Raw genomic sequence first — 13,293 nt, 5'->3', positions numbered from 1 at the left:
GAATTGCTGTTACTTATAAATTTTAGTTCATTTCAGTACATTGTATTTTATTTCACTTCGAACTTACAAGTGTTGTAAGTTATGCTTTTTTTCATAATTTTTGAAAAATTTTTGGAATTTTTATTGCTTATAGAAAATACAAATCAAGTACTATTAGATATATATATCCTCCCATTCCTGTAGCTCAAAAGAATCAGTTAAAGACATAATTTAGGAGGTACCTGGGTGACTCAGTTAAGCATCCAACTCAGGATATCGGCTCAGGTCCTGATCCCAGGGTCGTGAGATCAAGCCCCATGTTGGGCTCCATGCTGAAAGGGAAGCCTGCTTGGATTCTCTGTCCCTTTCGCTTTCTGCCTGTCTCCCACTCACGTGTATGCACATGTGTGCTCATTCTCTCTCTCTCAAAATAAAATAAATAAACATTAAAAAAAAAAAAAAAAAAGACACGGTGCCTGGGTGGCTCAGTCAGTTGAGCCTTTGACTCTTGATTTTCGCTCAGGTCATGATCTTGGGGTTTTGTGGGTTCAAGCCCTGTTTAGGCTCTGCACTGACCCTGTGGAGCCTGCTTGGTTCTCTCCCTCTCCCTCCCCTTCTCCCTCTCCCTCTCTCTCTCTTTCTCTCTCTCTCTCTCTCTCTGCTCTTCCCCAGCTAGCACTCTCTGTATCTCTCTCAAAATAAATAAACTTAAAAAATTTATTTTAAGTGCGGTAACGCAACTGATCCTGGAGAAGCCGGCAGGAGCCCCGGGGAGAGTTCTCTTTTCTTTGTGAAGGGCAGGGCGCCCTGGAATGGGTTTGCCCCGAGAGAGGGGCCCGTGCCTTGGAAAGCGTCACGGTTCCAAAAAAAAAAAATTTATTTTAAAAAAAAGACACATTTTAATACTTAACCATGTGTTACTTATACACAAGGATTGTGGATCACTTAGTATTTATAAAATTATTAAACCATAATGCTTTTGTTCTTTAATACTTTGGGGACTACTAGGAAAATGCAGTAATATTTTATATCTCTTATATTTTGGCATTTTATGAATCATATTTAATCACAGTATTTGTTTATATATAAAGCGATTAACTAAAACATAAGATATGAACTTTATACCTGTGCAGTACTGACAATTTCTTTTTTTCTTCTCTGTTTAATTCCTAGAGTAAAGTCGAGTCTTGGTTTTCTCTCATTATGCCTTTCACAACAGTTATCTTTTTTGTCATGATCCTGGATTTCTATGTCGATTCTGTTTGTTCAGTCAAAATGGAAGCTTGCAAATGTGCCCGCTATGGATCCTTTCCCATTTTTATTAGTGCTTTACTTTTTGGAAACTTTTGGACACATCCGATAACAGACCAGCTTCGAGCTATGAACAGAGCAGCACACCAGGAAAGCACTGAACACGTCCTGTCCGGAGGAGTGGTAGTGAGCGCTATATTCTTCATTTTGTGTGAGCACTTTTCCCCTTAGGAAATTTCATCTTATGGATTCTGGTGTTGAAGTCATTTACTTAATTTGGGAATTTGTTCAGTGCTTGCATTTAGTGCTGACGGGTACGGTGTTGGTTTGGTAGCTTAAGCTTTTAAAGCTTTTATAATGTTCATGGGTTTTTTTTCCTTTTTTTAGCTGCCAACATCTTATCATCTCCTTCTAAGAGAGGACAGAAAGGCACTCTAATTGGATATTCTCCTGAAGGAACACCTCTTTATAACTTCATGGGTGATGCTTTTCAGCATAGCTCCCAATCGATCCCTAGGTTTATTAAGGAATCACTAAAACAAATTCTTGAGGAAAATGACTCTAGGCAGATCTTTTACTTCTTGTGCTTGAATCTGGTAAGATTTTTAAATATTACTGACATACCTTAAAAAGTTTAATCTTTTAATTTTGATATTTCTGGTAGAATTTTAGTAATTACCAAAATTTCTGATCATCAGGGGCTAAAACTATATTTTCTCTAAGTAATAGGAAGATTACAGGATCATATTCAGACTATTTATGCAACTTTTGAGGCATTTTAGTTGCATCAGTTTAGTGTACTATTTCAAATCAGTAAATATAGTATCCTGTAAAGATTTTTATCTACTGTTTACAGGATCTCACTACAGACCACAGTGCTAACATTTTGTAGCCTAGTTTATTGAGTTCTACAGTCATATAAATGAAACTGTCTCCTTTTAAATGATGTATAAGATGAACCTATCTGATTTAGTATCTTAACAGTTTATATGAAATGAAATAAAATATCAGTTATATCATCAAGTAAGGTTTGTGTAATAAACGGTTAAAATTGTCGTGATTGCATTCTGATAAATCTATTGAAACAGTATTTCCCAACACATTCCTCCCCTATTTGTCTTTAAACCTATTTTAGCTTTTTACCTTTGTGGAATTATTCTATGGAGTGTTGACCAATAGTCTGGGTCTGATCTCAGATGGATTTCACATGCTCTTTGACTGCTCTGCTTTGGTCATGGGACTTTTTGCAGCCCTGATGAGTAGATGGAAAGCAACTCGGATTTTCTCCTATGGGTAGGTACCTTGACCATCAAGGTGATGTAACAAAATGAAAAAATTCTCAGGGCAAGTTCCATCTTAGGAAATAAAATTTTTAAAAAAATTTTTTTTAATTTATTTTGAAAGGGAGAGAGAATATGCATGTGTGCGTGAGTGGAGGAGGGGCAGAGAGAGGGGGAGAGAGAGAATCCCAAGCAGTCTCCATGCTGTTAGCACAGAGCCTGATGAAATCAAGAGTTGCCCCCCCCCCATGCACTGAGCCACCCAGGCACCCCAGAAAATACAATTGTATTACTTTTAATACAAATAATTTTTCAGAGCTTTATTTTTCTTTAATTTGAATTAAGTAAGAGGAAATAAACCAAGCATGATACTGAATGGCAGTGAGCTCAAGATTATACTCTCTGCCAAATCCATCTTACATGGAGGTAGCAAAACTTAGTTAGATTTTGAGCTCTTTGCCTAACAGTTTCTTTGAGACAATGGAATGTGCATGGTCATTCACATCTTTGCTTTTATAAACAGTATTCAAACTTTGAAGTGGCTATGCATGAAATGCCCTTTCATTAACTGAATTCATTTCAACTGAATTCATTTCAACAAATACTAGAATCCCTGATGTATATGATGAATTTTGATAAGACCCTAAATAGATTGATAAATTCAGCTATTTTCAACTGTTTATATTCTGAAAGACAGAGGGGCCAAAGATACAAATAATTTTGGTACAAAGCAGAATCTGTGTGTTGTGACAGAGGTACAGAGCCCATCAAAGGCTTAAAGGAGAGAGAAGTAACTTCTTGCTAATAAATTAGGCAAGGCCTTGTATAAGAGAGAACATTGAAGAAGGACTTTGATAAATATTTAAAATTTTAACAAACTTTTGTACAGAAAGACTCAGCATTGGTGTGGTGTTTAAAATCTCGATAATTTTCTAGTCTTACTAATTATGTACATAATTGAAGATCTAGACTTATATATCCTCTTTTGTAACATAATAATGTTTATGCTTTAAAAATATTTGTAGGGGCGTCTGGGTGGGTTGAGCGGCCTACTTTGGCTGAGGTCATGATCCAACCATTTGTGAGTTCGAGCCCCACATCGGGCCCTGTGCTGATGGCTCGGAACCTGGAGCCTGCTTTGGATTCTGTGTCTCCCTCTCTCTCAGCCCCTCCTCTGCTCGCACTCTGTCTCTCTCAAAAATAAATAAACATTAAAAATTTAAATAAATAAAAATAAAATAAAAATATTTGTCATTTTCCTTTCTAAAAATATTTTTTACATTTCTAGGTATGGCCGAATAGAAATTCTCTCTGGATTTATTAATGGACTTTTTCTAATGGTAATAGCTTTTTTTGTGTTTATGGAGTCAGTGGCTAGATTAATTGATCCTCCGGAATTAGATACACACATGTTAACAGTAAGTCTCTTTTTTTCCTGTTTGATTTTCTACTCATAACCCTTTAGCTTTTTCCATGCTAAAGTTTAACTACCTGTAATTAATGATGTAGGAAGGTTTTACTTTATTTTTATAATTTAAATTAACATAAGCTCTTGACCCTGTATTTACATTTACACTGCTGACTCTTAGAAATTAATCCTTTTCTCTCATATGTTAGCAGTCAGAATATTAGATGACATTCTAATACATAACAGCTATCTTTCTGACTTATGCAGTGTTTTTGTATGAAGATGTGCTTTTATTTTTTTTTTTTTAATGTTTATTTATTTTGAAAAGGAGCAAGCATGGATGGGGGAGGGGCAGAAAGAGAGGAAGAAAGAAAATTGCAAGCAGGCTCTGGCTGTCAGAGCAGAGCCCTACGTGCGGCTTGATCTCACAAACCGCGACATATGACCTGAGCCAAAATCAAAAGTTCAACACTTGCGAGTCACCCAGGTGCCCCAAGATGTGTTTTTAAATACCTGAGGAAATTTGCAAAATGTTAGCGAATCAGAAAAATACTATCATTTTAAAGGCTTTATCTTATAGATTATTTACTGTTAGAAATTTTTAATGTTCTCCCTGTATTGCCATACCTTTATATGCGCTGTTTCTTGAAGCTGGCATGCCCTTCCCTCACATCTACCTTTCCACCTTCCTCAAGACTTTGCTTGTGTGTCTCAAGTGAGAGATTTTCCCTTAACTCCTGTCTTCCTTCCTCAGTTTCTTAGATTTCCCTTTCTCACTATTCACATTATATCTTGCTTTTTTTTTTTTTTTTTTTTTTTTTTTAAGCAACATTGAGTTAACTCCTTTGTCATTCTTCCACAATTAAAGATGTAAGTGAAGTATCTCGGGGACCTGAATGGTTTATTATTAAGTGTTAAATTCTAGCACCTGGCTTGTAGTTATGAATCTGGTTGGTGGAAGTATATGTTAGTAAAATGCTTTGGATTACAGTTTGGAAATATGTTTTGAATTTTAAATGCTCACATCCTTTAACCTTTAATATTTATTACAGAAATACTTGCACAGGTGTGTAAAGGTGCATGATTCATTGTGCCATTGTTCGTTATGGCGAAAAAAAATCAATAAAAAGACTAATTAAATAAAGCTGTTGTTTATAGAAAGCTAGGTGGCCAGTAAGAAAAATGAGGCACATCTGTATATACAGGCATGAAAAATATTTGTAAGCTGTACTAAGTTAAAAAAATTTTCCAAAGCGGTATTATAACATGATGCTATTATTGGTTGAAAAGGGGATTGATGTATGTATTTTAGTACATGCATAGAGTGTACACTATTCTCTTAGTGACTAACTCAGGGTTAGAATTATAAGGGGGATTATACTTTCTATGTTTTTTTTTTTTTTTCTGGTGAAATCTATACAAATGAAGTATTTCATTAGAGGACAAGTAGTTGAGATGATGGGGATCTCTTTATGCAGTATTTGATTTAATTCAAAGTTCAGTAACCATCTTCAAGCTCATAAAGCTAACTAAAATTTTAAAGTCTGACCAACAAATGAGCAACAATAAGAAATAGATAGTTTCCATATATGATTACTAAAGTAAATCTCTTCTCTTACATCCTTTGGAAATTGATTACAATTATCTGTACCCATTATTTTTATATATTCTTTTTATAAATCAAATGAATTCCTCTGAAGGAGAAATTGTAGACGTACATAAATTAAGTAACACCCTTAACTGTTACCCAAAATCATTTTGTAAGGATAATCAAGGATAAGTAACTTTATGTATCCTTTAGGATGTTGTTGTGGCATTATTAAATCCAGACAATGCCATTTATATCTTTGCTTTTCCATTATACTTTTTTTTTTTTACTTTGGCAAATTTTACTGTATTTAAGACACAATAAGACTGTATGTATTTGGAGTCTACTAGTTAGTAAATTATAATCATTGCCTTACAAACTGAAATTTACCTAGTAATATAAATGAGATTTCAACTACAGTATATACTTAAGCAGTACTTTCAAACTCTATTTAAATAAATAAAACAAAACTTTAGCATAATTTATTTATTCATAAACCATGAACCAGGTGCATATGATTCTTAATCACTTGCTTAAAGCAAGTCCAAATCCTTCTACTTGCCAAAACTTTGGTTTTTGGAAGTTAAAAATGTTTCTTCTAAAATACTCAAAAATCCGATTTTTAAAAATTTTGGATTTCCTAACAAAACTACATTAATAAGTAAATTAAACTTCTGAATTTCCTTATTGAACTTTGTGAGGTTTTACCATAAATACTTTTAAAACCATAAACAGAAAAACATTTAGATCTGTAGTAACTTTTAAGTAACAAATTTATTTTTTTTAACTACAAATTAAAGGTTTTCTTTTCTCCTTTTACTAGCCAGTCTCAGTTGGAGGGCTGATAGTAAACCTTATTGGTATCTGTGCCTTTAGCCATGCCCATAACCATAACCATGGAGCTTCTCAGGGAAGCTGTCATTCATCTGATCACAGCCATTCCCACCATATGCATGGACACAGTGACCACGGGCATGGTCACAGCCACGGATCTGCAGGCAGAGGCATGAATGCTAACATGAGGGGTGAGTCCTTGCCAAATATTGTCCTACCTTTCAATTGTGTTCTGAATTGACACTGTCTTACTTGTATGAAGTATTAGGCTTCTGGTACAGCTTTATTTTTGTAAAACAATCTGTGGCTAAAAAATAAATAAATAAAGTCATCTGTTGTAGAAAATGCTCACATTGGTTCATAAATGTCAATTTTTAAACAGATTATTACAGAGTCCTTTTCCTGTGACATTTGCATAAATATTATTTGGAACGGGAACACTGAGTGTGTCATTATGAACTTTCACTACAAAAGAACCAGGAAATTTTTATTGTATTATAAATATACATGGGGGAATTTTTATCACTTACTGTGTTAAATTATATATTCTGATGGTTTAATAGAAGTAATTTGCGTAATGTCAAAACTTGGCTCATGTGTGATTTCTAGGAAAACCACACCATCATAAAACTTAACACTCTGTCTTACTGTTGCCTACATTTTTCCCTTTACCACTGGGCTGTGAATTGTTTGAGAGCAGTGCCCTTGTTTTTTGTTGTTTTTTTTTTAAGTACCATCCCCTAGCAGAATTTCTGGTGCATAGTAGATACCCAGTATTGTTTATAAAATGGATAAAAGAACTAAATTAGATGTGCTTTCATTTTTAATGTTTTCATGTGTTTTACTTGCAGGTGTGTTTCTACATGTTTTGGCAGACACGCTTGGCAGTATTGGTGTGATTGTATCCACAGTTCTCATAGAGCAGTTTGGATGGTTCATTGCTGATCCCCTCTGTTCTCTTTTTATTGCCGTATTAATATTTCTCAGTGTTGTTCCACTGATTAAAGATGCCTGTCAGGTTCTACTTTTGAGATTGCCACCAGAATGTGAAAAAGAACTACATGTTGCTTTAGAAAAGGTACTGTGTGTAATTTCTTTACTATATTTTTTCCTTTTATTGTTATTTTTTAATGTTTTGTTTTATTTTTGAGAGAGAGCATGTGCACACATGCAAACGGGTGGAGGGGCAGAGAGAGGGAGAGAGAGGATTCAAAGTGGGGTCTGCCCTGACAGCAGAGAGCCCAATGTGGGGCTCAAACTCACAAATGGTGAGATCATGACCTGAGCTGAAAATGAACACCGACTGAGCCACCCTGGTGCCCCTATTTTTTCCTTTTAAAATAGCATTTGAAATTGAGTAAGTTGACCCAACTAGGAATGTGAAAAATATGAATGAAGAAAATACAGTCTTATTTAAAGGACATAAAAATAAGTACTGAATAAATGGAGAGATTTTTCTTGGATAGGAAACAGTATTGTAAAGAGGTTGCATTTCTTTTATTTAAATCTCAGTGCAGTTGCCTTTCCTTGGGATTTTTGGGTTTTTTTCCTTATGTTTGTTTTATTTTGTTATCCAGTATTACTTGGAAGCTTATTTGGAAGAGTTAATGCTTGAGAATAACAAAAAAAACCCATAAATTACAGAATTAACTAATAGGATGCTGTTTGGTGATTTTAAAGTTACGGAATTATCCAACACAAATAATAGTTTTGTTTTTGCACAACAGTAAACACATAAATCAATTTTTTTTTAATTGGTGGTCCAGAAACAGACCCAGGAATTTATGGAATTCAGTATGTAGCAAAGCTTGGCATTTTAGATCAGTGGGGAGAAAGGGTGGACCTAATTAATACTTCTACTTAGTGGAATATAAAAAGCTGTATCTTGGGGCGCCTGGGTGGCTCAGTCGGTTGAGCGTCCGACTTCGGCTCAGGTCACGATCTCGCGGTCCGTGAGTTCGAGCCCCGCGTCAGGCTCTGGGCTGATGGCTCAGGGCCTGGAGCCTGCTTCCGATTCTGTGTCTCCCTCTCTCTCTGCCCCTCCCCTGTTCATGCTTTGTCTCTCTCTGTCTCAAAAATAAATAAACATTAAAAAAAAATAATAATTAAAAAAAAAAAATAAAAAGCTGTATCTCTTTACCACCAAATATCAAAATGTATTTCCAATGTACTAGATATGTAAAAGATAAAAAATAATGAAGTTACTAAAATAAAATAGAAGAATACTTTCAGAGCTACAGAGGTAGAGAAAGCCTTTTTAATAAGCTTAAATTGAAACCAGAAGCCAAAAAAGGACAGAAAAAATCTATAGATTGAAGCAGTTAAAAATTGTTGATTGGCAAAAGACTCCATTAACAAATAAATACAGAAGGCAGACAAGAGAAAAATATTTGCAGCACATATAAGCAACCAGAGACTTACTGTGCATAATTTTTTAAATTAAGAGAGTCTTGGGGCGCCTGGGTGGCTCGGTTGGGCGGCTGACTTCATCTCAGGTCATGATGTCACAGCTTATGGGTTCAAGTCCTACATTCAGCTTGGAGCCTGGAGCCTGCTTCAGATTCTATGACTCCCTCTCTCTCTTCCCCTCCGCTACTCACATTCTGTCTCTCTCAAAAAATAAATAAACACTAAAAAATTAAAAATTAAAAAAATCAAGAGAGTCTTGAGGCGCCTGGGTGGCTCAGTGGGTTGAGCACCAGCTTCAGCTCAGGTCACTATCTCACAGTTCGTGAGTTTGAGCTCCATATCAGGTTCTGTGCTGACAGTTCAGAGCCTAGAGCCTGCTTCAGATTCTGTGTCTCCCTCTATCTGCCCTTACCCCTCTCATTCTTATTCTCTCTCTCTCTCTCTCTCTCTCTTAAAAATAAAAAAATATTTTTATAAAACAAATTTGTTTAAAAAAGAAAGTCTTGTAAGAAAATGGACTAGAATATAAATCAACAATTCACAGAGAAAACAAATACAAAAGAAATTTTTTTCAGCTTGTAGTTTGCCATGTCATATTTTCTTTTAAAGTAAGCCTCACCCATTGTGGGGCTCAAACTCACTCAAGATAAGAGTCACATGCTCTACCAACTGAGCCAACCAGGCACCCTTGCCATATCACATTAAATCAAGATCTGCTGATGAAAAGTTGGCATCTTGAATATTAAAGGAATAGCATCTTAACCCACTGTTTTCATAAATAAAATTAGTAGTACCCTCACCTTCTTGTTATTAGTGAATACTACATTCTTCTAAAAGTGAAAAAAAGTTTTATTTCAAAAATAATGTATGTCCATTATGGGAAAAGGAAAACTTCAAAATACAGAAAAGTACACACACACAAAATCACATATAATTCTACCACCTAGAAAGAAACCTCTTTATATTTTATTTTATTTTATTTTATTTTATTTTATTTTATTTTAGTAATCTCTGCCACCAATGTGGAGCTCAAACTCATGATCAAGAGTTGCATGCTCTAGGGGTTCCTGGGTGGCTCAGTTGGTTAAACGTCCAACTCTTGGTTTTAGCTCAGGTCATGATCTCACGTTTCAGGAGTTCGAGCCCCACATCGGATTCTAAGCTGACAGCACAGAGCCTGCTTGGGTTCTCTCTCTCTCTCTCTCTCTCTCTCTCTCTCTCTCTCTGCCCCTCCCCATTTGTGCTGTCTGTGTCTCTCTCAAAATAAGTAAATTTAAAAAAATATTAAAAAAAAAAAAAAAAAAAAAGAGGGGCACCTGGGTGGCTCAGGTGGTTAAGTGTCCGACTTCGGCTCAGATCATGATCTCACCGTTTGTGAGTTCAAGCCCCACATCAGGCTCTGTGCTGACAGCTCGGAGCCTGGAGCCTGCTTCTGATTGTGTGTCTCCTTCTCTCTCTGTCCGTCCCCTGTTCACGCTCTGTCTCTCACCCTCTCTAAAAATAAAATAAACATTTAAAAAGAAAAAAAAAAAAGAGTTGCATGCTCTACCAACTGAGCCAGCCAGGTGCCCCTGGAAAGAAGCACTTTTAAAAATTGTTTTTCTATATTTTAGGTATTTTGAACATGGCAAAAAACTATTTTGTGCTACTTTGTAAATTTTTCCCCATTTAATTATGTCATATTGATAAATACCTTTAATACATCTTTGATGACAGTGTCCTATTACATTATGTGTGTTGTCTGTTTTTAACCAGTTCTCCATTACTAAGCATAAAGGATATCTTTTGAACATGTTTCTATACTAAATAATATGTGAATGTATGTATCAACACGAGGAAACCATTTAGTCCATTGAATGTATACCAAAGTTTAGCATCAGTAAAGTACCTCTTCAAGAAGGGAAAATGGGTGTGCAACTATTATTCACTTCCCATTCAGAGCTGTCTTCCTTGGCATCACTCTGTTGGAAATATTTTACTTCAAGCAAGTTGTCCCTTTCCTTTCTCACTTCCTTGCTCTCCTTATTATCTTTTTTTTTCTTCTTAAGAGAGGGAGAGAGAGGATCCCAAGCAGGCTCCACACTTGTCAGCACAGAGCCTGATGTGGGGATCGATACCACGAACCTTGAGATCATGACATGAGCCGAAATCGAGAGTCAGACACTTAATCATCTGGTTCCTGGACCAAAAAGGTTGCTTTGTGTTAAATAAATTAGGCTTTATGTCCATTTATATCACCTCTTTTTTTATCTTACAGATACAGAAAATTGAAGGATTAATATCATACCGAGACCCTCATTTTTGGCGTCATTCAGCCAGTGTTGTGGCAGGAACAGTTCATATACAGGTGGCATCCGATGTGCTGGAGCAAAGAATAGTACAGCAGGTGATCAGCTTTTCTTTTTAAAGTAATTTCAGTTGAGTTAATTCATGCATAAATTTGCACACATCATAAATTACACAGTTCAGTAATCATTTGACTATTCAAAAACATCAATCTTTTGGCTGTCTAAAGATAATATAACTTATTTTTTACATCTAGATTTGTTTTCTGCCCAAAAATGGTAAAAATTAAGTTTTAATATTTAGAGCACAAGCTTAAGGTAATGTTAAAATATCACTTGTGATCCACCTTGGTTCCCAATAGGTTATCTAGAAATTATTATAAATATAGCTCTAGATTAATAATAATCACAATAAAGTTGGCAAGGTATATGCTATGGTTGGAGGTAAGAATCAAAATAGTTTTAATATCCCTTTTCTAAACATACCAAATTGAAAACAAAAGCTGTTTTCCTTTTCAAATTGGAATGTCAGGTCAGTAATTTACAGGTCTTCTAAAAGATTATATTTAACATTTTACCAAGTAAATAATAAACATTACTTTGAGGATTATCTTTTTTTTTTTTATGTTTATTTATATTTGAGAGAGAGCGTGGGCAGGGGAGGGGCAGAGAGAGAGACAGAGACAGAATATGAAGCAGGCTCCAGACTCTGAGCTGTCAGCACAGAGCCCAACGCGGGGCTCAAACTCACGAGCTGTGAGATCATGACCTGAGCCGAAATCAGATATTCAACTGACTCAGCCACCCAGGCGCCCCGGGGATTATCTTTGACTATCTGTGGCTATGAAAAAAATGTCCTATCAGTTATTTAAGACATATGTACTAAATGCACTAATCTAAATGCTTTAAAATGTATGGGTTTTTATAACAGGTTACAGGAATACTTAAAGATGCTGGAGTAAACAATTTAACAATTCAAGTGGAAAAAGAGGCATACTTTCAACATATGTCTGGCCTAAGTACTGGATTTCATGATGTTCTAGCTATGACCAAACAAATGGAGTCCATGAAATACTACAAAGATGGTACTTACATCATGTGAGATAACTCAAGGATTACCTCTGGGGTATGGACAGTGAAGATTAAATTGCTCGGTATTTATAATATTGCCAGAAGGAAGAAAATTGCACATAATTGTACAGAAACATTTTGCTGTATTTGAGACAAATTCTAAAGTTCCCTGCTATGGATCAAGGAATCTTTCATAAAGGAAATTTAAATACAGAATGAAGCATTAATTGTACAAGTAAAATAATTACTTGAATTATGTGTATAATGAGAATCTTAAAATTTGAACATGATGTGTTACATCATCTTCGAAAATGAACATATAATGATGGATTCTGGTGAAGACCAAAATTACTTCTGTGTGTTTACTTTCTGTCAGAAAACATCTCCATTGTAAATAATGTATTTACATGTTTATTACAACGACCCAAATGAAAAATTTTTAGTCAATTTTTTGCATAGCCCTAGGATAAAATAGGAATAAAAGTTCTATATTTATGGATTTTCTGTATATAAAACTGGTTTCTAATTATAACTTAAATCCATTACGTAAAAGCTGTATTGCCACTTTAAATGTAAACTAAATTATTTAGGAGAAACCAACCACTGAAATGAGACAAGCTGAAATGAGAATAGGGAATTAAAACATTATTGATGTATTGAAAACCAACCACTCTGTAAAATAAATTTTTTTTACTTTTGGTAATATTTGCAAATGAATAATTACTTTATTAGGGTAAAGAATTTTACCAAGTTGTGTGCATATTATTCGATCACTTGTCTTCTTCCTCTGTAGTAGAATGTTCCATTTCTTGTAATGCATCTGCCATTCCAAGTTGCTTATCAAGCTGGTATCCACGCAGTGCTAGGGTTTTCATCTATTCAGTTAGCTCCATATTTTGTGGAATAGCCAGTTGAGAGAATCATAGATAATTGTCAATTCATGTTTGAATTTTCTGCCTTTAGAGTAACGTAATTTTTTTTTTTTTAAGTTCTGGAACATGTAGATCGATAAGAAATATCAAAGAAAAGGTAGTTATTTTAAAGTTTAGTAGGTAAATCTTGTCCATAAGTACTTGGGCACCATGACATCAAAATACTTACCCTGTAACTACTTTCTATAGCAATATCTAATTTATATTTTTTCATTTCCAGTTTAAAATGAATTTATAGTCTGAAAAGACTGTATGA

General features: G+C 35.0%; 1 protein-coding gene across 1 annotated transcript in view; it reads left to right on the top strand.

The window, feature by feature from the left end:
- SLC30A5 (solute carrier family 30 member 5) overlaps positions 1-12,810 on the top strand; it is a 35,437-nt gene extending 22,627 nt beyond the window's left edge. Inside the window, exons 9-16 of the mRNA XM_060635641.3 lie at positions 1,153-1,441; positions 1,618-1,826; positions 2,366-2,523; positions 3,799-3,928; positions 6,330-6,531; positions 7,192-7,418; positions 11,007-11,135; positions 11,966-12,810. Coding sequence (XP_060491624.1) covers positions 1,153-1,441; positions 1,618-1,826; positions 2,366-2,523; positions 3,799-3,928; positions 6,330-6,531; positions 7,192-7,418; positions 11,007-11,135; positions 11,966-12,136 — 1,515 coding nt within the window. The 3' untranslated portion in view covers positions 12,137-12,810. The remainder of the gene's footprint in view (positions 1-1,152; positions 1,442-1,617; positions 1,827-2,365; positions 2,524-3,798; positions 3,929-6,329; positions 6,532-7,191; positions 7,419-11,006; positions 11,136-11,965) is intronic.
- The last annotated feature ends 483 nt before the right edge of the window (positions 12,811-13,293 follow it).

This window comes from Panthera onca, chromosome A1 (genome assembly GCF_046562875.1).
Source record: "Panthera onca isolate mPanOnc1 chromosome A1, mPanOnc1 haplotype 2, whole genome shotgun sequence".
Lineage (NCBI taxonomy): Eukaryota > Metazoa > Chordata > Mammalia > Carnivora > Felidae > Panthera > Panthera onca.
Note: the sequence above shows the minus strand (reverse complement) of the source record. Positions and strands in the feature narration are given on the sequence as shown.